General features: G+C 49.2%; 1 protein-coding gene across 2 annotated transcripts; it reads right to left on the bottom strand.

Annotated features, from left to right (window-relative positions):
• Positions 1-84: 84 nt before the first annotated feature.
• On the bottom strand, positions 85-26,845 carry PINK1 (PTEN induced kinase 1). 2 transcript variants are annotated; one of them, XM_017852030.1, is made up of 9 exons: positions 26,785-26,845; positions 25,247-25,404; positions 13,471-13,758; positions 11,315-11,415; positions 6,299-6,481; positions 5,240-5,403; positions 2,953-3,080; positions 2,352-2,588; positions 85-1,155 (listed from the first exon to the last, which is right to left on the bottom strand). In XM_017852030.1, exons 2-9 carry the CDS (start codon positions 25,310-25,312, stop codon positions 898-900), a joined length of 1,425 nt encoding a protein of 474 aa, XP_017707519.1. In that variant the 5' UTR covers positions 25,313-25,404; positions 26,785-26,845; the 3' UTR covers positions 85-897. The 2 variants fall into 2 exon arrangements, with proteins under 2 accessions (XP_017707519.1, XP_017707518.1); XM_017852029.1 differs by lacking the exons at positions 25,247-25,404; positions 26,785-26,845 and adding an exon at positions 17,401-17,878.
• Between the last annotated feature and the right edge of the window lie 375 nt (positions 26,846-27,220).

The raw sequence follows: 27,220 nt of genomic DNA, 5'->3' as shown, positions 1-27,220 counted from the left end.
GTTGCTAGTAGACTGAGGGGTGGGAATCACTGAAATGGAAAATCTAGAATGACAGTGCTGGGGAAGAGAAAACTAGAACAGCTTAGTTGAAGAGAACCTTAACTGCATGTTGACGTTGCTTTATTTAGGCAATAGCTGTGTTCCTAAAAATCATGTATCAAGTTAGATGTGAGAGCTCTTCCCCAATGTTGATACCTGCCCACAAAATGTTCTCACCTGCCGAGTGTAAGAATCATTCTTAAAGCCAAATATTCAGTTCAAGGCACATACGTCATCTGCAGCTGTAAATCTGCATTTAATATTTCACAATTCCTGTAAGAGAGGCTAGTCAGGAGGGAAGCCCTCAAGTGTAAATCCCCACACTTACTGCTCATCAGCCACTTTCGCTATGTGAGATTAATTCAGTAGCTGGACCAGAACACACAGCTTGGGAATACAGAGGCCCAGGCCTCATGCAGACGTTTCCCACTCCCGTAACCGAACGTGCTGACCTGTGCTGATAGCTGCCTTCGTCCAGGTGGCAAATGCAGACACACGCTACGCTGCCTCCTTCAAACGAGTTCCTCATGTTAGGGGCAAAGGTCACAGCCAAACTCTGCCACTGACAGCCAGTGCCTTGGCCTGGAGCCTCTATGTGGATGCAGGCTTACCCCTCCTCAGTTCAGCTTCATCTACTAGACTGGCTTGGCCATTCACTTTTCAGATGTCTGTGAGCACAGGACTGCAGACTGAACTCTGACTCAAGTTCTTCCATTTGCCAAGCCCGAGGCCTTTTCTGGCTAACCAGCCCTCTCTGCGCCATCTTGTCTCCTGACTCCCACCCTCACCATTCACAGACCATCGCGACACAGAGGATGCCAAGTTCTTTTAGTAATTCACCAGCTCCATGCAGGGACATCACAGGGCTGCCCTCCATGAGCAGAGAAGGAGGGCTGCCTGGCAGAGCGTTTCACACTCCAGGTTAGCCAGAAAGAGCATCTTCATTTTTGTTTCCACACAACACTTCTCTGTGAGCCTGTTGGCCAACAAAGTGGCAGCCGATTGTTGGAGGAGCCAGCCAACCATCTTATCTAACTTCAGATTCTTCAGGGCTAGAATCTGTTCACCCCAGAGGCTTAGATGAAGCACATTTGCAGCTACTCGGGCAGATGGTCTCTGCAACAGGAAGGGAAGCTAAAGTTAGAACATCTGTTAATGCTGTCTCAACCCAAAGCCTGCTTTGTTAGTGAGGGTCTTCCTTTCTCTGGTCCCAACCCAGTTCTTCCTCTACCCTATCTCCTACTGATGCCCTTCACTCAGGTGACAAATACTGCCTGCCCCCTCCCCGTGCTCCAAGCTCTTCCACATGTACACCTCTGCATGGGGTAGCACGCATTGTTGAAATAGCCTTTCCCCCCGGTGGAAAGCCCAGTGCCTCTTGTGCACAGCTATCTGGTCCTTTGTACCAGGTAAGTTGCCTCCTATCATTTCATAACTGGTTGCACCTGTTATTCTAACCTTCACTGTGCACCAAGATAGCCGGCCACGTAGAGAGAGCGGTTAACGGAGTGGCAGAACAGTGCTGGGACGCAGTTATGGCTCAGCTCTTTGCACTAAGCCTGCCCCTGAGCCAGCTGCCACTCCAATTATGGCTTCAGATAGGTCTGCCTATGCATTCCTTTATATCAATTTCACAACGTCCAGATCTGCTCTCAGGAGATGTTCTCCATCTCTCTCTCTCTGATCAGTTCTCAGCTGTTTCCATGCTACATCTCCATTAAACGTTTCTCAAAAATACATCCTTTTCTCTCTGAATAGCTTTTTTTTTTTCTTTTTTTTTTTGAGACAGAGTCTTGCACTGTCACCTAGGCCGGAGTGCTGTGGTGCGATCTTGGCTCACTGCAACCTCTGTCTCCCGGGTTCAAGTGATTCTCCTGCTTCAGCCTCCTGAGTAGCTGGAATTACAGGCATGTGCCACGGCACCTGGCTAATTTTTGTATTTTTATTACAGATGGGGTTTTACCACGTTGACCAGGCTGGTCTGGAACTCCTGGTCCCAAGTGATCTGCCCACCTCGGCCTCCCCAAGTGCTGGGATTATAGGCGTGAGCCACCGTGTCTGGCCTCTGAACAACTTTTTAAGCAACTAAAAAAGCCACAGGAGTCGAACTGCTGGGATTCTGACTACGATGTGACTAGCGCTCCTACTCCTATCTACATTAAAATCTGTTTTTTGTTCTCCTGTAACTAGCCTTTACCTTCGTAACACAGAGGATCTGTCACTGTGGCTCTGGCCCAAACCTGACTTTCACTCTGGAACGAGAACAGAGGTTTCCATCCACACCATCCCCTCGAAGCCCAAGACAGCCTCACCTTGCTGGCCTCTCGCTGGAGCAGTGCCTTCACTAGCTGTCTCACGTCTGGAGGCACCGACTCGGGCAGTGCGGGTAGCTGAGCCTCTTGGTAGCTGCGGCTCTCAAGGTGGGCCTTGCCCTGGCTGTAGAAGGGATTGACAAGCCCGAAGATTTCATAGGCGATGGCTCCCACTGCCCAGGCATCAGCCTTGCTGTAGTCAATCACTGCCCTGGGGCCAGGACGGGCCGTGGACACCTGTTCAGAAGCAGTGGGTGAGACACCATGCTGCCCGCCTATCTAACCTTTTCATGTCCTGCACGTCACCTAATTCATGGGCTAATCTGAACTCTGTCCCAAGGAACCCGGAGCTTGAGTGAGCTGTGGCTCAGACTCAGAAGGGGTCTGCTTAGACCGCCTGGTTTATGTGACAGGACTCACACTGCCCTGGAACATGAGGGAAAGTCGGAGGAAAGCGAAGTGGCAGGGAAAGAACTTGTGCCAAATTATGGATCAGAAAAGATGGAGGTGTTAGGTGATCACAGGCATCAAGTCTCCTTCTGCACTCTGTGGACGCGTGGGGGAAGGGCTGCCGATGGCGCATGACATGCTCGGGACTCACCTCCGGGGCCATCAGGCAGCCGTTTCCGCCTCGATCCACGTACCAGCTGCTGAAGGGCAACTGCAGGCCGATGCTCTCATCAGCCAGGCAGCAGCCAAAATCTGCGATCACCAGCCAGGGGCAGCCGTCTGGGAAGAAGCAAGCAAAGTGACCGATTCTCCTCCCCTCCTTCCCTCCAAGAGGCCCTCCTATGTCCCTACTAAATCCACCAGCAAGACATGGCTGACAGGGGCTAATGGCTCGGTGTTGGCCCAGGAGGCCAGCAAGGTCTGAGAGCTGATCAGAAGGGCCTGCTGTGTGAACACGGAAATGCCTCCAGGAAGTATGGGCTGCAAAATCCCCAGGCAAAGGACTGTGTAAGAGTGTGGCTCAATTTAGATCATGTTCTAGCAACTGGAGCTGTCCCCAAGACCAAAGCTAGAGCTACAGCTTGGTTCAAATGATCTCCAAGGGCCCTTTATGCCCCAAGAGTCTTTGATTTGAATTTGAAACCCCAAATCCAAACGTAAGAACCAGGTGCATTAAGAATCAGTTATTGGCCGGGCGCAGTGGCTCAAGCCTGTAATCCCAGCACTTTGGGAGGCCGAGATGGGTGGATCACGAGGTCAGGAGATCGAGACCATCCTGGTCTACACGGTGAAACCCCGTCTCTACTAAAAAATACAAAAAACTAGCCGGGCGAGATGGCGGGCGCCTGTAGTCCCAGCTACTCGGGAGGCTGAGGCAGGAGAATGGCATAAACCCAGGAGGCGGAACTTGCAGTGAGCCGAGATCGCGCCACTGCACTCTAGCCTGGGCGACAGAGACTCCGTCTCAAAAAAAAAAAAAAAAAAAGAATCAGTTATTGCCAGGCATGGTAGCCTGTAATCCCAGCATTTTGGGGGGCCAAGGCGGATAGATTACCTGAGGTCAGGAGTTCAAGACCAGCCTGGCCAAGATGGTGAAACCCCCTTCTCTACTAAAAATACAAAAAAAACTAGCCAGGCATGGTGGTGTATGCCTGTAATTCCAGCTACTCGGGAGGCTGAGACAGGAGAATCACTTGAACCTGGGAGGTGGAAGCTGCAGTGAGCTGAGATGGTGCCACTGCACTCCATCCAGCCTGGGCAACAAAGCAAGACTCTGTCTCAATCAATCAATCAATCAATCATGCCAGTTCCTCTAGTCAATTATTTTAAATCTTCCAGATCAAAAATGTATCAGATGTATGACTCTCCTTTATAATTTTCACAGGCAAGTGGCCATTCAGCTTCTACTTGAATGCTTCCAGTGGTGGGCAACTCATTTCCAAAGGCAATTGGGCTTACATTTGGACAGCTTTCATTGTTTGAAAGTTTTATTTACTTATTTTGAGACGGAGTCTCTCTCTGTCACCAGGCTGGAGTGCAGTGGCATAATCTCGGCTCACTATAACCTCCGCCTCCTGGGTTCAAGCAATTCTCCTGCCTCAACCTCCCGAGTAGCTGGGACTACAGGCATGTGCCACCACACCCAGCTAATTTTTGTATTTTAGTAGAGATGGGGTTTCACCATGTTGGCCAGGATGGTCTCAATCTCTTGACCTGGTGATCCACCTGCCTCGGCCTCTCAAAGTGCTGGGATTACAGGTGTGAGCCACCACACCCGGCCGAAAATTATTTTATATAATGAGCTAAAGTCTACTTCTCTTTTACTTTATTAATTTTTTTTGACAGGATCTCACTCTGCTGCTCAGGCTGGAGTACAGTGGCACATTCATACCTCACTGCAGACTCTTAACTCCAAGGCTAAAGTGATCCTCTGACCTCAGCCTCCCAAGTAGCTGGGGCTACAGGTGCATGCCACCATGCCTGGCTAACTTTTTTTCTGGCTAATTTAAAACATATATATATATATATTTTTTTTTTTTTTTTTTTTTTTTTGTAGAGAAGGGATCTCATTCTGTTTCCCAGGCTGGTCTTAAACTCCTGGCCTCAAGCAATCCTCCCACCCTAGCCTCCCAAAGTGTTGGGATTACAGGTGTGAGCCACTGTGCCTGGTCTCTTTATTTATCTAGGAAAACTTGCAGCACTGAGGTCCTTGTTCTTTAAGTGGGCAACAGAAAGGAACTTGGGAAGGGCTGTCTCTCTGCAAAGAGAGAACAAAAACCCCCGTTCTGAGGGAGAGATTGCTCACCTCTCATGTACTGAGCTAAATGAAGACATGACTTAGAAGACAAAACCAGAGAGGACCTAAGAGTCGGTCCTAAATGCTCCTGATCCACCCTCTAGGGCCCCTGGACAGCTCTGATGGTGCAGTAGGTTCCTACCTGGGTCCAGCTCCACAAGGATGTTGTCGGATTTCAGGTCTCTGTGCGCGATGCCCTGTTGAACCAGATGGTCCACGCCTTCCAGCAGCTGCAGCAGCATCATGGTGGCGAGGCGGGGGCTGGGTGTGTTCATGCGAAGGTACTGGCGCAGGGTACAGGGATAGCTGGTGGAGAGGGGACAGGGCCTCTGGCTACCACACATCGACAACTTCCAATACCTTTTTTTTTTTTTTTGAGATGGAGTCTCACTCTGTTGCCAGGCTGGAGTGCAGTAGCATGATCTCAGCTCACTGCAACCTTCACCTTCTAGGTTCAAGCAATTCTCCTACCTCAGCCTCCCGAGTAGCTGGGATTACAGGTGCCCGCCACCACACCAGGCTAATTTTTGTATTTTTAGTAGAGATGCAGTTTTGCCATGTTGGCCAGGCTGGTCTCAAATTCCTGACCTCAAGTGATCTACCCACCCTGGCCTCCCAAAGTGCTGGGATTACAGGCGTGAGTCACCATGCCTGGCCTCCTAATACCTTAATCACTGTTTGGGTTAGGTTGTTCCTCTCCCTCTTCTAGGAGCATTTTGACTCCCATTTTTCCCCAGCATCCCCCAGCATCCTTTCTGTTCTCTCCCACTCACCATCCTGAAATTAGGAAGTAAGGACTGGGGCTCCCTATGTTGAAAGTAACGGTGCAGATAATTATTTCCTTAAAATAAAACGCCCACTATAGCAAAGTTAGGGGATACAGAGGGTGAGGAAGGAGGACTGTTTTTATGTTAAAAACAGATAAGGCCAGCCACAGAAAAGGTTAACAGTCAAATGGACCAAAATGACTAGGTGACAAGTATGTTCTGGATGAAGATGAGAGTTTGTTTCCATGAAAAATTGTCCCACAGGGAAAATGCTCTCCAGGGCAGATATGCTCCCTCTGCATAGCTTTTGTCTCCCGAAGGGTGATGACCCTGTTCTCCGAAACCCCCTGGTCAAGGTGCACATGGAGGGCAGGGACCACCTCCCCTTGGGAGATGTAGCAACTCCAAGGCCCTGCCGCATCACTGCCACTTACTTCTTCATAACGAGGAACAGCGTCCGGCCGTGGCCCAGGCCTTCAGGGTGGAGGCGTGGGGGCAGCACATCAGGGTAGTCAACCAGGGCCCCGGGTAGCAGCGGCACGGAAGAGGTGAAAGCGCGGAGAACCCGGATGATGTTGGGGTGAGGGGCTACTTGCTTGGGACCTCTCTTGGATTTTCTATTCAGCCAAGTGAGACAAACATATGAGGCCAGCATCAGATACAACACCTGGAAAGACAATAACCTAAGGCAACACCAACACTGGCACTGACATTCATTATTCACTTACTAGCAAATGTTTACCTTGCTATGTGCCAGGTACTGTACATGGTGTTGAACACATCTGATGACTCCCCTACCCATCCTTCAATCCATTTGTCCATCCATCCGTCCGTCCACCCATCCATCCTATCCATCCCAAGTGGCAGAACATAGGTGGAGACACCCTAGAATCAGACTGCCTAGGTTCCAGGTCTACCACTTGAGTCCTTGGCTGAGTTACAGTAGCCCCAATCTTATCCACAGTTTTGCTTTCTACAATTTCAGTTATCCACAGTCTAAGCATAGGTGAGTACAAGAAGATATTTAGAGAGAAGAGAGAGAGAGAGAGGCCACATGCACATAACTTTTATTACAGTATATTGTCATAATTATTCTATTTTATTAGTTATTATCTTTAATTTTTTACTGTGCCTAATTTATAAATTAAACTTTACCATAGGTATGTGTGTATAAGAAAAAACACAGGGGCCGGGCGCGGTGGCTCACGCCTGTAATCCCAGCACTTTGGGAGGCTGAGGCGGGTGGATCACAAGGTCAGGAGATCGAGACCATCCTGGCTAACACGGTGAAACCCCGTCTCTACTAAAAATACAAAAAAAAAAAAAATTAGCCTGGCGTGGTGGCGGGCGCCTGTAGTCCCAGCTACTTGGGAGGCTGAGGCAGGAGAATGGCGTGAACCCGGGAGGCGGAGCTTGCAGTGAGCTGAGATCCGGCCACTGCACTCCAGCCTGGGCGACAGAGCGAGACTCCGTCTCAAAAACAAACAAACAAAAAAACAAAAAAAACAAACAAAAAGAAAAAACACAGTATATATAGGGTCTGTTACTATCTGTGGCTTCAGGCATCCACTGGGGGTCTGTCTTGGAATGTGTCCCCTCTGTTCTTCTCTGGGCTCAATCTCCAGGGTACAAGGGGAATGTGGTGTTAACACTCTGCATAAGGTTGTCAATGGGTGGAAGGCACTTAGAATCGTGTCTAGCACAGAGGAAGTCTCAGCTGATATTAGCTCTACTATTATTCATTCAACCAATACGCATTGTTTGCATGCTAAGTACCAGACATCATGCTGGAATGCTGTGGAACTATGGCACAGAACAAGACACAGTCCCTGTCCTCACAGATTTGCAGTCTATCAGGGGAGACAGACATTCATCAATAAGTAATCATGTGAGCTCCCTAAGAGCAAGGACTGTGCCTGAATTTTCTCCATTATTCCCAGTCTACTACAATAGTTGGCATGGAATATGGGTGTAATAAACCTTTGTTGAATGAGTGAATAGATCCAGAATAGTAGTGGTGGTGTCATCTGCCTGCCCTGGCTGTTCCTTCTCCTGTGGGGAGTGCCCCCCCCACCCCCAAACCACAGCCCTGCTGAGGCACAGTGGCTAGATTTTGGATGGGGTGGCTCTGCCAGCTGTGTGCCAGCCCTGCCCTTCAGCCAAAGCCGGCTGACCCAAGGGGTCACTTGCCCCAAGGGCAATGAACCTACAGTGACACTCAAGACCCAGATGTTTGGACAAAGGGAAGGGAGGGAAGTAGATCCTCTCTTTGGGAGTGTGAGTGAAGGCATCCGCCAGTCTGCAGTGGAGAGGAAGCCACGAGACTTCACTGGGGCCATGAGGAGCCAGAGGTGAGCAGGCCAAAGGGAAGCAGGAACAGGAGATGCGAGGAAGAAACAGCATGCGGACAGTGGAACCATGTCCCCACAAGTTCAAGAAATCAGTAACTGGTGGAAATTCCTGCAGCTCACTCCTGTAATCCCAGCACTTTGGGAGGCTGAGGCAGGTGACTGCTTGAGCCCAGGAGTTCGAGGCCAGCCTGGGCAACATGGAGGAACCCTGTCTCTACAAAAACTACAAAAATTAGCTAGGCATGGTGGCATGTGCCTGTAGACCCAGCTACTTGGGAGGCTGAGGTGGGAGTATCACTTGAACCCAGGGAGGTTGAGGCTGCAGTGAGCCAAGATCACGCCACTGCACTCCAGCCTGGGCAACAGAATGAGACCCTGTCTCTGGAAAAAAAAAGAAAAGAAAATTTGAGTTTGTAGAAACCACTTTCTGAAAGGCTGAAACTCCCTCTGCTTATGAGATAAAAGAATTGGGTGAAATCAGTTGGAACCAATAAGGCCAACTACAGCTTGCACAGAACAAGTTTGCTGATGTCACAGCCTGAATTGCCACTGCACATTTCATACTCACTCCTCCCAAATCTGCACAGGGGACCTGTGAGTTGGCATGAAGAGATAACTGCGCATGTCCAAGGACTGTCCAAACTTCTTTCCTTCTACCAATCACCTGCTAATCTTAGAATCCACCCCTTAAACCTCCTCTAACAAAATTACTGCCTTAAAGCTAGCACAGGGAGACAGGGTTGAATTAGACTCCTGTCTCCATGTGAGTAGACTCACAATAGAAAGCTTAGCTTTTCTCAAAAATCCAGTGTCATTGCTTCTAGCACATCAGGCTAGAGCCCCCTTTGCTGCATAACAATGGTAGAGGGAAGTGAATGGGGCAGAGCCTAGACTGCGCTAGGGAGAGAGCAGGGTGCCAGCCTCTCCCAGCGCTGCGTGGTCCCCAGGCTGTGTGGCTGCAGTCCACGTGTGCCCACACACTGCTCCTGCTCTTGAGTCAACCTGAGTGGCCCCTGTTCTATGCAATCAAAGGAGCCAGAGCACTGTTTCCACCCTCAAGCCCCTGGGCGTCATGATCACAGCCCCAGGCTGTCAGGGCCCCAGCAGATTTCATGGGAGCTCAGGGGCAGAGGGCTATGGCTGTACTGGGGAGATATATGGCAGGGTTGGGGGTGTCTGAACTGAGACCTGAAATGTGGGTGGAGGGCAGCACAGGTGTAGCCAGCTGTACGCTCAGGAGATGGTCACAGAGAAGCCTGGCATGTTCGGGGAAGGAGCTATGAAGCCAGCCTAGTGGAGTGTAGAGTGCTGATGAGAAGGGTGAGAGATAAGGTGGGAGACACACTGAGAGGAGCAGGCTGCAAAGCGCCTTGAATCTCCCGGCCCCAGGACAGCAGAGGCTAGGAGGAAATGAACCCAGGGTGCTCTTGGGGAAGCTTTTCCCAAGGTGCACCAGCAGTTGAGGTAATGTACCTGCTGCCACAGCCATCCGGTCATTCAACAGGTATTTACTGAGCCCTGGGGGTATGCAGCAAACAAAGAGCGTGTACAGTACAGCTGGAGCAAAAACAACCAACAGAAAAAGACGTGTGATGTGAGGCTGGACAGTGAGAACTGCTAAAGGAACAAAGTCCCTGGAGAGGGACAGGGACTATGTCAGATGGGAGGTCTCGGCAGCAGACATCACGGTGTTCCCGGCAGCAGGACAGTGCCACGTCGGCCAGCTCCCACTCACACCACAAGAGGAGGCACTGAGGATCACGTTAGCCCCAAAGCAGCTGACCTTCAGGTGTCTACTTTCTCCACAAAGGCCTCAGGAGGAGAAGAAGCCACCTGAGCAGCTGACTCCACCAGCCTGCAGGGACTCTAGTCACACTGGACCCCTCCAAACCATGGAAGGGGTTTTCCATGTCCATTCCCTTAATTTCATACTTCTGCCTTCCTGCTTCCGACAGAACGAAGATCTGTAAACCAGCGCTCCAGTAAATCACCAAAAATGCAGCGACCCACCTCTTCTTGGTGGGCTACAAATACATATACATATATTTTCGAGACAGGGTCTCACTCGCTCGCCCGGGCTGGAGTGCAGTGGCATGATCTTGGTTCACTGGAGCCTCAACCTCCCTGGGCTCAAATGATCCTCCCACCTCAGCCTCCTGAGTAGCTGGGACCACAGGCATGTGCCACCAAGCCTGGCTAAAATATTTTATATTTTTTGTAGAGGCAGGGTTTCACCATGTTGCCCAGGCTGCTCTTGAACTCCTGGGCTCAAGTGATCTGCCTGCCTTGGCCTTCCAAAGTGCTGGGATTAAAGGCGTGTGCCAGGCTGTAAACATTAAGGTGGGCACAGTACCTCTTCCGTCATAGCCTGTGCATCAGTCCTCACCACCTGTGTACATGGGCTTTTCTGGGCTGGAAGTGTAGCTGCTGTTCATTTGCTCTTCCCTCTGCTGGGAATGCCTCTTCCCTACTCCTCTGCCCAAGTAATGCCAATTAATCCTTCACAAGGTGGCACAAACTTTCCCTTTGAGAAGTCTTTCTGAGCAGCCCCTCCTCTGCAGCACACGCCTCCACTGGGCTTCCTCAGCCCGAGCATACTCAATTCCGAGCATACTCAATTCTAGCACTTACACCCTGGGCCCTCTGCTGCCACACTGAGAGCTCTGGGCCAAAAGACCACTTTTTGTGTTTTAAAAAATCTCTTAACACCATCAGTGCACATAACTATTGGTGAAACGAGTGTTCCCTCCGCTGGGGACAGAGTTCAGTTTATTCCGATAGGTGGCGCTCTACCCGTGCATTTCTTAGGAGGAATCAGAGAACCGCGATCAATCATGCAACACTGTGAATTGGGCCTTTTTGGGTGGCCTTCTCTCCCCTGCTCCCATGTGAATTACGCATGAGCATCATCATCTGGGGTCAGATCACCTGCAATCTTTCCCAAGTGAAATTATCCACTAACTGAAAATCCATCACCATCATTAAGCCTTTATTATCTACTATCATGTCAGACACTATACCAGGTGCTGATGACACAAGTGATGGATGAAGATGCTCTCAAAGAAGCCCCAGTCAGTCCGGCAGGCAGAGGGCACTGACCTGTAAGTGACTGCTCCATACTCCCCGGCCAAGGCCACTCGGCTCGCTGGGACCAGCTCCTGGCTCATTGTGTTCAAGATAGCTTCGCTGGAGGAACCTGCCTGGAACACCCACAAGGAACCCAGGGTTACACAGGCTGGAGCAGAACAGTAAGTTCCTTGTAAGCCCTGCCTGTAACCTGGAGCAGGCCAGCTGCTCTGACCTTCGAGATAAGATGACCTCTCTTAAGTGGTAGGCTGAGACAAGCTACTCCTGGGAGACAGACAGAGGTACCATTCACGCCAACTCAGAGGATGCTTCACGCTCCTCAAACTCTTGCAGCCTAGGTGCCAGGGCTGGAGGAGATGCCAAGGTGATCAGGGTATGGGGTGCTGCTTCCTGCCATCGGTGCCTCTGGTCCCCACCAGTTTGAAATTGACCACTGGATCAGTAACTCATTCTGCAGGCTCCCTTCACCAGCCAGGCCAGAGCCTGACATGCTCCACCCTGGGTGAAGTTGTACTGAATCATGGAACAGCCTTCCTCCATCTTCCACAACGAACAGACAAAACCCAAAGAGTGGGGAAAGCACCTTATTGTCTTCATTGTATTAGGAAGGGCTCTCAGGACATATGAAACCTGTATCAAGAAGATCCTGTAAGAATGAACAATCTTGTAGCTTCTGTGAATGCAACAGCTGTCATGCCCCAACCAGTGCATGTTTTGATGCTAAGACTGGATGTTTCGCAGGCAAAGGATTTGGCTGCTTGTTAGCTATTAACCCAATAACCTTCATTCCCCAAATCAGAACAAGAAACTGCATCCTCTAGGGCCCACCATGAACAGCTGTGGCCACTTCCCACCTCGGCCTTGAATGGATGGGCCCAAGGATGGGCAGGAGACAGAGCATCGGGTCTTGATACATTTTTAAAGCCCACCTAGCAATGGCAAGGTAAATAAATTAAGTGGACAGAAATTGTTTTCGTGGGGGAAAAATACTCTTCAATTTCCCAAAGCCTTGAGTCCTTCCAAGAGTTGAGAGCAGGGAGTTGACAGGCAAGCCTCTGAGCTGGAGGTGGGCTTGCAGAGTAAGCTTAAAGGAAAGAGATCCAGTTCCCCCTCTCCAGTGAGGCAGGTTACAGGAAGGAGGGGATGGTGAACTGACCAATTAGGGTAGAAACCAGTGGTTTAGGCCCTTGTTACTCGAAGTGTGGTTGACAGAGCAGTGGCATTGGTATCATGTGGGAGCTTACTGGGAAGGCAGAATCTCAGGCCCCACCCCTGACCTGCTGAATCAGAATCTACCTTTGGGTTTTTCTGTTTTTTTTTTTTTTTTTTGAGACAGGGTCTCACTCTGTTACCCAGGCTGGAGTGTAGTACTACAGTCTTAGATCACTGCAGCCTCTGCCTCTTGGACTCAAGTGATCCTCCCACTTCAGCTACCAGCCACCCAAGTAGCTAAGACTACAGGTACAAGCTGTCACACCTGGCTAATTTTTGTATTTTTCATAGAGATGGGGTTTCATCATGTTGCCCAGGCTGGTCTCGAACTCCTGAGCTCAAGTGATTGGCCTCCCAAAGTGCTGGGATTACAGGCGTGGTCCACCATACCTGGCCAGAATCTACCTTTGAACGTAATCCCTGGGTGATCTGTGGACAGAATACAATTTGAAACATTCTGGTCTACTTCTGTGTAACAGGGGGAGGCAGCCTAACTATACAACAGGCACCTTTTCCGTGAATAATCTGTCTTTTCCTACCTACTTCCCGGAAAAAAATCCTCACCAGGCTCACTAAGATGGGCATTTTGAGAACATCTCCTTTAAAGATGAAAGGCGCCGGGCGCGGTGGCTCAAGCCTGTAATCCCAGCACTTTGGGAGGCCGAGACGGGCGGATCACGAGGTCAGGAGATCGAGACCATCCTGGCTAACACGGTGAAACCCCGTCTCTACTGAAAAAAACACAAAAAACTAGCCGGGCGAGGTGGCGGGCGCCTGTAGTCCCAGCTAACTGGGAGGCTGAGGCAGGAGAATGGTGTAAACCCGGGAGGTGGAGCTTGCAGTGAGCTGAGATCCGGCCACTGCACTCCAGCCTGGGCGACAGAGCGAGACTCTGTCTCAAAAAAAATAAATAAATAAATAAAAATAAAAAAAAAGATGAAAGGCCTGGTGCTTACCGAGATGTTCCACATCATCTTGATGGCCAAGGGGAAGGCAGGGGCCCCCAGAGCTTGCTCCTGCTCTTCTCCTGGTGCACTGGTACCTCGGCCTCTCCCTGGAAGTGACCCGGTGCTCTTTGTCACCTCCAGGTTCTGGGGCAATGTAGGCATGGTGGCTTCATACACAGCAGCACTGCAGCCCTTGCCAATGGACTGCCCTATCAGATACTCCTCCAGCCGAAAGCCCTGCCAGCGTCTCGTCTCCAACGGGTCAGGCCCTGGCTTGCTTTTCTGGGTAAAAATTGCCTGTGAGGAAAAAAGAATGCACTGTGAGCCAGGGAGCCTAGGAAGGCCCAAGAAAAGGGAAACGGGAGGCAGAGAGAGGTGCAGCGAGGCATGGTCCGCACCGACCAGATCAATAAACCAGAAAAACAACCCAACCGGGTTCTACTGCTCAGCCTGGGTCCAGGCCATCTTCTTTCTCATTATTCAGAATGATTTTTCTCAAACTCTGTTGCTTCACTGTGATCACAATACTCAATGATCTGAGAGGTCAGAAACCCCGCGTCCTAGAGCCAGTGCACCTCTCCTTTGCTGCCTTCACTCTCCAGCAGAGCTCTGGAGGTGTCTGATTATGGAGACAGCTCGCTCTCCAAAGACCTTGGCAGACAGCTCCTGGGCAACTAGCAGGAGTGTGTGATCCACAGTGATCTCCGAGGGTCTGGCAGGCAAGTGGGTGAGATCAGGCGCATCCCCAGAGCAGAGGGATTCAGTCCTGTCTTTTGTCTCTGCCTCTAAAAGCTCCGATGGGGCTACTCTGTCCAGAAAGGTAACAAGAGTACAAGAGTTCAGACAGAAATGGATGGAGGTGCAGGTGCTGGGGGTAGTCCTGCACTGGGAAAGAGGCCATGTGACAAAAATCTGGGTCTTCCCCAGCTTCAGGCAGTGGTGATGTCACTCTTCCAGTCACCCACGCTCCACTTTCCCTCTCAAATGGTCTGATCTGCTGAGCTCTTCCTTTCCAAGGTTAGTCACCCCTAGGTGCCAGGCACAGCTCTGCATATGTCCCTTGGTCGTAGCCTACCAGGCACCATCTCGTGCCTTCCATGCTCTGAGCCACATCAAAATACATTGCTTTCATGTGTCACTCAGCTGTTCACCAGACTGTCCAGGATCTTATCTGTGTTCTGGCTGCTGCCAGGCTGGTCTGCACACTGCCTGCACTCATCCTTTGGGTGCCTCTCTCTGAAAGCTGCTCACAGCATCCCTCCAGCCCCTGTTTCTATAGTATTGCTCTGTCTGGCTCATCCCTGCTCGGCCATCAAGCCCAACTCAAGCTCCTCCTTCCTCTGTGACCAGCCCTGATGACCCAGCTCATAGCAACTTTCCTTCTAGAGGGTTCCTAAAGCACCTGATATCTGTAAGCAACTTAACCTTGCACTATAACTTTGAACTTTTTTAAAAAAATGAAAGTCCAGGCCGGGCGCAGTGGCTCACACCTGTAATCCCAGCACTTTGGGAGGCCGAGGCAGGCAGATCATGAAGTCAGGAGTTCGAGACCAGTCTGGCCAACATAGTGAAACCCCATCTCTACTAAAAATAGAAAAAATTAGCCGGGTGTGATGGTGTGCACCTGTAATCCCAGCTACTCGGGAGGCTGAGGCAGGAGAATTGCGTGAACCCCGAAGGCAGAGGGTGCAGTGAGCCGAGATAGTGCCACTGCACTCCAGCCTGGACGACAGTGTGAGACTCCATATCAAAAAAAGAAAAAAGAAAAAAGAAAATCCATCTTCCCTTATAAACTCCATGGAGCAGAAGCAACATGTGTTTGTGTGAGTGTGTGTATATATATAAAATATATATCCACATTATATATAACATATACTATATAATACTATATGTAACATATAGTATACATAACATATATACACATATTATATGTTATATATACACATTATACACATACTTTTATAAGATAAATTTTTAGAGCTTGCTACTAGCACACTCCTGCTAGTTGCCCAGGCTGGGGTGCAGTGGTGCAACTATAGCTCACTGCAGCCTCAAACTCCTGGGCTCAAGCAATCCTCCCACCTCAGCCTCCCAAGTAGCTGGGACTATCCGCACATGCCACCATGCCTAGCTAATGTTTTAATATTTTGTGGGAACAAGGTCTCACTATGTTGTCCCAGCTGGGCTTCAACTCCTGAACTCAAGAGATTCTCTCACCTTGGCCTCCCAAAGTGCTAGCATTACAGGCATGAGTCACCATGCCTGGCTTCAGAATTTTTTAAATGTGAAATTAATTCCAGCAAAAGTAGCCAGTGAAAACAACTTTTTTCCCCCCAAGACGGAGTCTTGCTCTGTCACCCAGGATGGAGTGCAGTGGCGCGATCTCGGCTCACTGCAACCTCCGCGTCCCAGGTTCAAGGAATTCTCCTGCCTCAGCCTCCCACGTAGCTGGGATTACAGGCGCCCACCACTGCGCCCGGGTAATTTTTGTATTTTTAGTAGAGACAGAGTTCCGCCATGTTGGCCAGGCTGGTCTCGAACTCCTGACCTCGTGATCCGCCTGCCTCAGCCTCCCAAAGTGCTGGGATTACAGGCATGAGCCACTGTGCCTGGCCCCCCCAAATTTTTTTTTAATGTGAAATTGATAACTAATAACATTTTCAGGCATAGGAGGGTGAGGTGTGTGAAGAGGGTGCGTGAATGGTAAGTTTAGGAGGATCAATCTCCTCAGTTAAAAAAGCCTCTTTAGTTTTAAGCAGGATTGGTCAAATTTCCCATCCTTAGCTTCTGCCAGTTAAGCTGTGGCAAAAGACAAGGTCAGGGGCTGGGGACTAGGCCAGATGTCACCTGTCACCCCAAACTGGCCAGAGCTCAAACATGAGACAGTGGTGATGAGCAATAAAAACCGGGCTGGAAACCAGGAAACCCAGGAGCCACTGCTTGACCCTAACAGCTGTGTCCTTGGGCAAGTCACTCCCTCTTCCACCACCTCAGCCCTAACCTAAAAAATGCAGGGGCTGTGCTAATTTAGTGAGTGGCTCCACACCCCAGGAAGAAGAGTGACTTCCCTGGAAGAAGGTGGAATTCTGCCAGCGGCCAGGCTTCAGACCTGAACTGCACCTCTGGCTCCTCCCTGGCTCTCCAGCCTGCCCGCCTACTCTGCGGCTTTTAGACTTTGCTAATCTCCATAGGGAGCCAGGTCCTCAAAATAAATCTGCCTCTAAATAGACACCTCCTATTGGTTCCGTTTGGAGAATCCTCACTAATACAGACTTTGGTTGGGCAAAAACAGAAGTCTTGTGCTATTTTAAGCATTTAAAGAGCCTAAGAACCCTTGTGTATCCAGTCAGCAGGGATAACTCTACACAGGTAACTAAAATGTCAGGTCTGTTTTTCTCGCCGTTCATAGTTTTTACTGCGGTTTCAGCTCTGTCACTACTAATCCTTTGGTTAAACCGTGGAGGCAGCCTGGCTCAGTGGTTAAGAGCATTGTCTTTTATTAGCTGTGTGACTTTGAGCAAGTCCCTTCACCTGAGGATTTTCCTTCTCCATAAATTAGGGACAACAACTACCTCAAAGGGATAGGAATGTTATGATTTACTTGTCAGTGCATTTTAGAAAATTAACACAAAGCGTTTTGCTGTGCTGCGACTGGAGCTGCAATCGGCAGCACGTCTTCATTTGAGGAAGGGAAACATTAAAACAAATGGGAGGTGCTGGCTTTATTTATAGCAGCCGATCAGTAATGGTGAAACAGATGCGCTTTAATGCCCCTCTCCCCGCCCTACTCCGGCCGAAGCCTCGGCCCTCGACCGGCCCAGGGCCCCGCCTCCACACCTAGCCCTGCCCCTGGCCGCATGCCCCGTCCCCGCCCGGCTCAGGACCCGACCCCGCGCTTAGCTCCGTCCTCCGCCCGGCTTAGGACCCGGCCCCGCTCACCTGGATCTCCTGACAGGCCGAGACCGCCCGTCGGCTCTCCGCCTGCTTCTCCTCGATGAGGCCCAGCCCTAGCCCCAAGGCCAGAAAGACTGCCCGGCCGCAAGGGCCCGCGCAGCCCCAGGCCCGCACCACGAACTGCCGCTGCAACCGCGCCGCCAGCCCGGCCACCGACTGGCGAAAGAAGCGGAGGCGGTTGGGGAGCCCGAGACCGACCCTGCGAGGCTCCGCGCCCGGTCCTGCGGCCCAGCCCGGACGTTCCCCGCGCACACAGCCAGCCGCCGGGCCCGGCCGCCCCAAGCCGTAGGCCCGGCCCGGCTTGCCGGTGAAGCGCAGCAGCAGCTCTCGACCCAGCTGCAGGCCGCGGCCCAGCGCCTGTCGCACCGCCATGGTGGCGCCGCGGCCCGCTGTCCCCGCCGCCGCTGCCGCCACCACCGGCGTCCCCCGCCGGTCACAACAAAACTTCGGGGTGACGCCTCTGCGCAGGCGCAGGCGCTGGTGGGCGGGGCCGGCCCCCGCGGCAGTTCCCCGACTCGGCGCGCGGGGGCGCTATGCTCGCACTGGCGTCTCTAGCAGTGACTTTCCCTTTGCACTTTGGACCCGCTTGGAGGGCTTGCCGGTTCAGGCAGGTCCTGCATGTGAACAGCACTGGTCCTGGGCAAAATCGAGAAGTCGAGAAGGGAAGCTGATATTATTGCCATCTACCATGCCAGACCCTTTACGTCTTTTAATTTATTTAACAGCTCCACCAAAAAGATAAAATGCCGTTTTTATAGATGAGAAAACCGAAGCATAGCAAGGGCAGCGTTCGAGGTCTCGTGCAGGTACCTAGCAGAGCTGAGGCTAAAGTTCACGTTGTCCTAACTGTTGAATGCTTGCCCTCCTCGATGCCGTTAGGCTGCAGTATGTGTCCTCAGGCTCGGGGGTTTTGAAGACCCCAAGAGAAATCTCACCCAAAGGACACAATTTGTGAATGAGTGTGCTGAGGTCCCAAGATAGCAGCTTGCCCAAAGCCACATCATTTGTTTAATGGCATATGCCTGCTCACCACAGAACAAACACACACACACACGCAGGCACATTACTGAAACAGTTTGCTGACAGAGTTGTTCACCTGTCTCCTGGCCAAGGGTCCACCCCATAGCCAAGTAAGCCCAGAGGACAGAACTCTTCAGACAAAGAATCCCCCCTTCAGCAACAGCTCCTATCTACATGACTTTTTGAATTCATATTTAAGGAGAAAGGAATTTATGAACAGAAGCCATAGTCTCGGGCTTCAGCGGCAGGGAGACAAGATGGTGGATCCCCAAACCATTACCCCCAAGACCCAGGGCCTATATGCTATAGGAAAGGAATGTGAAGGACATTTGAAGTCAGTCCCCCAGGGAAAGGCAAGAATGCTGTGTGAATCTGCCTAAGGGCAGGATTTATGGTAAGTACATGCTTTTACACAAGGAACAATAGAGAAACTGGAAATCTTAGAGGCCTTCCTGAAAGCTGGTTATTCAGAAGTCAACTTGGTTGGCGGGGTGTGGTGGCTCACGGCCTGTAATCCCAGCATTCTGGGAGACTGAGGCAGGTGGATCTCTTGAGACCAGGAGTTCGTGACCAGCCTGGCCAATGTGGCAAAACACCATCTCTACTAAAAATACAAAAACTAGCTGGGCGAGGTGGCACATGCCTTTAATCCCAGCTACTCGGGTGGCTACTGCAGGAGATTTGCCTGAACCCAGGAGGTGAAAGTTGTAGTGAGCAAAGATCACACCACTGCACTCTATCCTGGGCGACAGAGTGAGACTCTGTCTCAAAACAAAACCGGAAAACCAATAAAACACATCAACTGGGTGGATTAGCATCCAAGATGGGGTTGCTTTAGCTTGTGTGTGTGTGTGAGTGTGTGTGTGTGTGTGTGTGTGTGTATGTGTGTTCTGGTCTCTCTCATAATCTTCCTTAAGGGAGGAATTTTATGATTCTTGTGATATCCAATCACATTTATTTGGGAGACAGGCATAGATGAATTTCCCATTTGTATAGAGGCGTATGAATATCAAATATTGTCTTTAATTTTTTGGATCCACCTCAGGGAATTTTTAATTATAATTTTAAATGCTCCACTGAAGTTGTCATTTGAAGAATGGTAAGGGAAAGAAAGTTGGAGAAACCTCACACTCCAGTAACCACAGGCTCACTCATGGAAACTTAGTTGGGGCACAGATGAGTGGAATTTAAAGTTTAAATCCACTCATCTGAAGCCAGGTTTGCAGTGATTCACTCCAGCACTTGGGGAGGCTGAGGTGGGAGGATTGCTTGAGGCCAGGAGTTCAAGACCAGCCTGGGCAACATAGGGAGACCCTGTCATTACAGATAGTAATAATTTACAAGACCCCAGGCACATGCATGGTGGCATGTGCCTGAGGTTCCAGCTACTTGGGAATCTGAGGCAGGAGGATTGCTTGAGTCCAGGAGGTTGAGGATGCAGTGGGCTGTGATTGTGCCACTCCACTCTCCGCTCCAGTCTGGGTGACAGAGTGAGACTTTGTCTTAAAAATAAAATAAATCTCATCTGCTGTGTCTCATTACTGTAAACCAAAAATAAGGTCCTAAGCTCCCCAGCTGACTAAATGGACCCCCTCTGGGCCAGAGAAAACCTAAAACTAAATTTCAGGCCATGACAGGAAGGGAGGTTGGACACGCCTCCTTATACCCCCTCCCTTTTGGAGTTTAGCCACAACTGACCAGCATTAATATTCAATAGTGCACATAACACTGACAAAACAGACTCTCTAGCAATAAGATACCAAATTCCAACCTGATGCTGGTATTGTAACTGTCCATTGGGTTCTCCTTGTTCATTGCCTGGACAGGGCTCATTTATCAAGACAGGGGAATTGCAACAGAGAATGGGTTTAATTCTTGCAGAGCCAGCTGTATGGGAAACCAGAGTTTTATTATTACTCAAATCAGTTTCCCTGAAAACTCAAGGGTGATGGTTTTTATGGATAATTTGGTGAGTAGGGGGTCAGAAAGTGGGGAGCGCTGATTGGTTGGGTCAGAGATGAAAATCATAGGGAATTGAAGCCATCCTCTTGTGCTGAGTCAGCACAAAAACCTTGGCTTCTGCAACCCACCTTATCTTAACTCAAGCATTTCTTTCTACTGAGTTCAATTCTTCAAAGCTTAACTCTTTCAACCAACTGCCAGTCAGAAAATCTTTGACTCCCCCTAGAACCTATGAGCATCCACTGCTTTGAGATGTTCCACTTTTCCAGGCTGAACCAATGTATACCTTCCATGTATTGATTTATATTTTTGCCTGTCACTTCTGTCTCTCTAAAATGTATAAAACCAAGCTGTAACCCGGCCACCTTGGGCATTCTTTCTCAGGACTTTTTTTTTTTTTTTGAGACGGAGTCTTGCTCTGTCACCCAGGCTGGAGTGCAGTGGCTGGATCTCCGCTCACTGCAAGCTCCGCCCCCGGGTTTACGCCATTTTCCTGCCTCAGCCTCCCCAGTAGCTGGGACTACAGGCGCCCACCACCTCGCCCGGCTAGTTTTTTGTATTTTTTAGTAGAGACGGGGTTTCACCGGGTTAGCCAGGATGGTCTCGATCTCCTGAACTTGTGATCCGCCCGCCTCGGCCTCCCAAAGTGCTGGGATTACAGGCGTGAGCCACCGCGCCCGGCCTCAGGGCCTCTTGAGACTGCACTCTGAGCCATGATCGCTCATACTGGCTCAGAATAAACCTCTTTAAATATTTTACACAATTTGGCTTTTTTTTTTTTGGTCAACGTTACCATTATAGCTCCTCTCTTTAATGTTTATAGAAAAGAAACAAGAGGTTCTCTGAGATATTTAATGTTTCAACTACAAGGATTTTCTTTAATCTCCCAGGAACATAACCTCTTCGTATAAGGCTTATGATGACCACACAGCTTATAAGACATTGTATTGGTTGTCTTGAGTTAAAGAGTGCATTTGTCTTAAGCCTTTGCATTTGTTCCCCTGAGCTGCAAATGAACTCACTGGACCTGCGATACGTAATCCATCAGCTGGAAATGAAATCTCCAGACTAATGTTAATTAACCTTCCATTGTAGGCTGGACTTACTCACTTCTGCATCTGTAGAAAAATCTAAGTTGCTTCCGACAGGTCTGAATCAAGCACAGCATGAAGCTTGATTCTTTGGCAGACATCTGTATGGAATGGACAAGTAAGTCGATTTTGGAAGAAGAGAGGCTTCCAGCAGGGATTGCAGGGGTTCCACATTCCTCACCTCTCAGGTCAGAGATAACAGACTTACTGTGGCAGGGGCACAGGCATGCGTTTCCCAGGGACAATGGTCCTGACTCCATTCATCCCTGTCTATCCTTTTAAGACGGAAAAATTCTTTTTATGGTGGTGCCATGGATATCAGGTCTCAAGGAATCATTTTGAGATTCTTCCATAACATCTCTTATTTATTTATTTATTTATTTATTTATTTATTTATTTATTTATGAGACAGGGTCTTGCTCTGTCACCCAGGCTAGAGTGCAGTGGTACGATCATGAGTCATTGCAGTCTTGAATTCCTGGGCTCAAGCAACCTTCCTGCCTCAGGTTCCTGAATAGCTGGGACTGCAGCTCACACCACCATGTCCAGGTAATTTGAAAAATGTTTTACTGGGCACGGTGGCTCACGCCTGTAATCCCAGCACTTTGGGAGGCCGAGGCGGGTGAATCACCTGAGGTCGGGAGTTCAAGACCAGCCTGACCAACATGGAGAAACCCCGTATCTACTAAAATACAAAATTAGCCGGGCATGGTGGTGCATGCCTGTAATCCCAGCTACTTGAGAGGCTGAGGCAGGAGAATCGCTTGAACCCAGGAGGCAGAGATTGCAGTGAGCTGAGATCACGCCATTGCACTCCAGCCTGGGCAAAAAGAGTGAAACTCCATCTCAAAAAAAAAAAAAAAAAAGTTTTGTAGAGATGGGGTCTTGCTGTGTTGTCCAGGCTGGTCTCGAACTCCTGACCTCAAGTGATCCTCCCACCACAGCTCTGGGGTTACAGGAATGAGCCACTGCACCTGGCCTCTCATCTCTTTAATGGTATCCCAAAAAGGTGAAATTAGATATATGATTGATATGTTTTGGCTCTGTGTCCCCACCCAAATCTCATCTTGAATTGTACTCCCATAATTCCCACATGTTGTGGGAGGGACCCAGTGGGAGATCATTTGAATCATGGGGGCGGTTTTCCCCATACTATTCTTGTGGTAGTGAATAAGTCTCATGAGATCTGATGGTTTTATCAGGGGTTTCCGCTTTTGCATCTTCCTCATTTTCTCTTGCCGCCACCATGCAAGAAGTGCCTTTTCCCTCCCGCCATGATTCTGAGGCCTCCCCAGCCATGTGGAACTGTAAGTCCAATTAAACCTGTTTTTCTTACCAGTCTCAGGTATGTCTTTATCAGCAGCATGAAAACGGACTAATACAATGATAAATCGTTTTTGTTTGGTTGGATTTTGTTTTTGTTTTTTTTTTTGAGATGGAGTTTCACTCTTGCCCAGCCTGGAGTGCAATAGCACGATCTTGGCTCACCGCAACCTCCGCCTCCGGGGTTCAAGTGATTCTCCTGCCTCAACCTCCCGAGTAGCTGGGATTACAGGCATGTGCCACCACACCTGGCTAATTTTTTATATTTTTAGTTGAGATGGGGTTTCTCCGTGTTGGTCAGGCTGGTCTTGAACTCCCAACCTCAGGTGATCTGCCTACCTCACCCTCCCAAAGTGCTGGGATTACAGGCATGAGCCACTGCACCCGGCCATGTTTGGTTGGTTTTTTAAAAATTTTTATGAGTACATAGTATGTGTATATATTTATGGGGTACATGATGGAATACGATTTTCTGCTGAATCTGTTTATATTGCAGATTTAATATTTTATATGAAAGTCTCATTCATTCACAGAACATCAACTCTTTACCAGGTAGGCTTTGATATGCTCAGCCACAGAATTAGAGGAGAATGGAGTGGCGGACTTGTTGGAGCAGCCACATGATTTTTTTTTGGTCTACATTCTGTTCCATAGGCATCCTTGTATCTTCTGTCAATGAAAAGTCAAACCGTAAAATATTATGAAGAGCTGAATCCAGCCTTTGGGAGGCCGAAGAACGGTGGCATCACCGAAGGTCAGAGAATCGAGACCATCCTGGCTAACACGGTGAACCACTGTCTCTGCTAAAAACTACAAAAAACTAGCTGGGCGAGGTGGCGGACGACCAAGATGAAACACAGAAACACACATAGGAGAGCCAGAGGCAGGAGAATGGTGAACCGCGGGAGGCGGAGCTGCAGTGAACTGAGATCCGGACCACACGCACTCCCCCAGCCTGGGTGACAGAGCAAACCTCCGTCTCAAAAAAAAAAAAAAAAAAAAAAAAATATATATATATATATATATATATATTTGAAGAGGTTTATTCTGAGGAAATATGAGTGACCCAATGGCCTGTGACATGGCTCTCAGGAGATTCTGAGAATAGGTGCCCAAGGTGGTCAGACTGCAACTTGGTTTTATACATTTTAGGGAGACATAAGACATCAATCAATATATGTAAGATGTACATTGGTTTGGTCCAGAAAGGTAGGACAACTGGAATTGAGGGCTTCCAGGTCATAGGTGGATTCAGAGAGTTTCTGATTGGTAATTTGTTAAAAGAGTTATTGTCTAAAGTCATGGCATCAGTAGTAAGAATGTCTGGTTAGATAAGGGGCTGTGGAGAACATGGTTTTATCATGCAGATGAAGCCTCCAGGTAACAGGCTTCAGAGATAATAAGTTGTAAATGTTTCTCATCAGACTTACAGCCTATCAGTCTTAAGGTCTGTGTTGATGTTAATGCTGGTCAGCTGGGCCCAAATTTCAAAAGGAAGGAGGGAATAATGAGGCCTATCTGAATCCCCCTTCCTATCATGGCCTGAACTAGTTTTTCAGGTTAAGTTTGGAATGCCCTTGGCTGAGAGGGGGAGTCCATTCAGATGGTTGTGGGGTTTAGAATTTTATTTTTGGTTTATATTTCACTGTACCCTTTCCCTCCTGGTGGGCAAGGACTGTGGAGTTTTGGGAAAGTACATGATATTCTTAAGAAACATTTAACCTTCCCCCCACCCAAAGGACATGGGGTTGGGGAAGCTGATTTGAATGTAAAAATGGAAAAAGGCAAGACTTCAACAAAGAGAATGTTGAGGTCTGTTTGACCTTCCCTTTCTGGACAGCATCCTTTGGCACGGTTTCAGTGCTCTTTGTCTCCTGCTGGCAGGAGGCAGACACATTTTCCCAGAGCAGCAACATCCTTTATCCACAGACCATTTCAGAAGTGCTATCTCTAAATTGCCTGCAGAGGTGGAAGGAGGTTTTGCTAAAACTGTTGACAGAGCAAAGCTGCAGCCAGATCAGAATCCTGCTGCTTGAAACTCCTGGGCTGTAGTTTTTGGAGGTTAGAAGAAGACCACAGTGGGCAGAAAGTGAGATTTCACTGGAAGGAAGCATCCCTATGTTGTCTGGGCAAGATGGATGAAAACATAGTGATGGTGGATCAGGGAGAGATTGCTCTGTTAAGAAACCCAGGCAATCTGTGGTTCCTTCATCCAGAATATTTGCTGTCCTGCAGTGATTGTTCAAATTACAAATATGGCCATGTTGCCTACTGTGGATAAAACCTTCATAAGCTCTGGATCCTTGCCCACTGCCCTTGGGATAAAGCCCAGACTCCTTAACCTGGCACACAACATTCCTCACTATTTAGTCCCAGCATCCTTCTTACTGTCCCCCACCCTGCTTTTTACGGTCCAGCATCACTCAATTACTTACAGTTGTCTCAACCACCATGGTGACTCCTCTGGGTTGATTTACTGCTCTGAAAGAATCCCCATTCATACTTGAGGTCACCTCTTCCAGGAAGCCTTCTTTGACCTTCTCTGGACTGCACTAGATGTCCCTTCTTTGTCTCTCCCACTAAAATGTGAGTTCTGTAAGGACAGGGATTGTGATGTTTAAATCTCATATCCTTCAGCACCTAGCATGGGGCCTGCTGGGTCCCTAGCCCTTGTTTGAGAGACAACTGGGAATTCAGTCCCTCAGTGGGCAGGCTCATGCCCAAGGGGAAGGTGAGAGGAAGGGGCTGGGCGACACTTTGAAACTCCCCAGTCATGAGTCACTCTTCCTTCCAAGCAGGAGTGAGGGGAGGGGTAGAGAAAGGCTGGAAGGAAACAGGAGTATTAAGCACTCACACCCCCACCCCAACAGAATCAACTACTGCATTTATGCTTTAGAATGTCCACCACATCATTGCCAAATGAATTTCCTTTCCATGGTTTCCTTTTTATCCACTTTCTGTCTGTTTGTTCATTTGTTTTGTTTTTTAAGAGCTGGGGTCTCACTATGTTGCTCAGGCTGATCTTGAACTCGTGGGCCCAAGCAATCTGCCTGCCTCGGCCTTCCAAAGTGCTGCGATTACAGGTGTGAGCTCTGCGGTTGTTTTTTAATTAAGAATTATTTTAAATAAAAGCAACATAAATACATGGTTTTAAAAATACTAAGAGTTTATGTAGATCAGCTTATAATGAAAAGCAACAATCTTCTGTCCCAACTCTTTGTAAACCTAATGCCCCAGCCTAGAGATAATGATTTTTTTTTTACCTTTTTAGCTATTTTTTTCTGAGTTTTCTTCATAGCTCTACTTTTCCTTCCTCCATCCCTCCCTCCCTCTCTCCCTCCTTCCCTCCCTCCCTCTCTTCCTCCCTTCCTTTCTTCCTTCCTCCCTTCCTTTCTTCCTTCCTTCTTTTCTTCGTTTTCTTCCTGCCTGCCTCCCTCCTTCCTTCCTCCCTTCCTTTCTTCCTGCCTTCCTTTTCTTCCAAGACAAAGTCTTGCTTTGTTGCCCACGCTGGAGTGCAATGGCGAGATCATAGCTCACAGCCTCCAACTCCTGGGTTCAAGCGCTCGTCCTGCCTCAGCCTCCCGGGTAGCTAGGACTGTAAGTGTGAACCACTGAAACCACCTTTGCAAAAATTATAGCAGTGAGAAAATTACGGCAGTGGCAGAGATCTGATATAGCCAGCCTCCCCGCTCTTGCCTTTAGCTTTCAATTGCCTTAATTATTCCTGGCCTTAGGCTGAGCTAACTCTGAAAGACATTTAGTGTATAGTTTAAATGTTAATAGCCCTTCTCCAAACTCAACTGCCTTTGCAAGGCTAATGAAAGGCCCCCCAGGCTGGGGGAAGAGGAGCCTGAACTCTGCTAAGGTATAGACATAAAATTGTCAGCCATTTTTCTGGAGGTTACAAGATATACAACTTCCCCAATTCCTCGTGCGAATAACATCACTATTGTAGACTGGCCTTTTGAGATACCTTTCCAAGTTTTTTGCGTGTCAGACACCCATGGCTCCACCTGGACCCCCCAGTCAATAGCTCCACTGCTCCTGTGACCCCACAAAGGAGCAACCCAGTACAAGAAGAGGCTTCAACTCCCTATGATTTCATCTCTGACCCAACCAATCAGCAGCAAGCACCCATTACCCAGTCAGCCCCAGCCCTTTCCCCAAACTGCCTTTGAAAAACTCCTAACCCAGGAGCTTTTGATGAGATTGACTTGAGTAATGACTTTGCCTCTCAAGTGGCATGGCTGGCCTCATGTCTATTAAACTCTTTCTTCACTGCAATGCCAGTGATTTGTTTTTCTAAGACCACCAGAGCGGGCACAAGAGAACCAGCGACTAGGCAAGGGTAGGAGCAAAACTGCAAGTTTATTTTGGTCACCTAAGGTGTGGGGAAGAGGTCTGTCGGC

Source organism: Rhinopithecus bieti, unplaced genomic scaffold (assembly GCF_001698545.2).
Source record: "Rhinopithecus bieti isolate Rb0 unplaced genomic scaffold, ASM169854v2 scaffold_33652, whole genome shotgun sequence".
In the NCBI taxonomy this organism is placed as follows: domain Eukaryota; kingdom Metazoa; phylum Chordata; class Mammalia; order Primates; family Cercopithecidae; genus Rhinopithecus; species Rhinopithecus bieti.
This window is presented reverse-complemented; position numbering and strand designations above follow the sequence as displayed.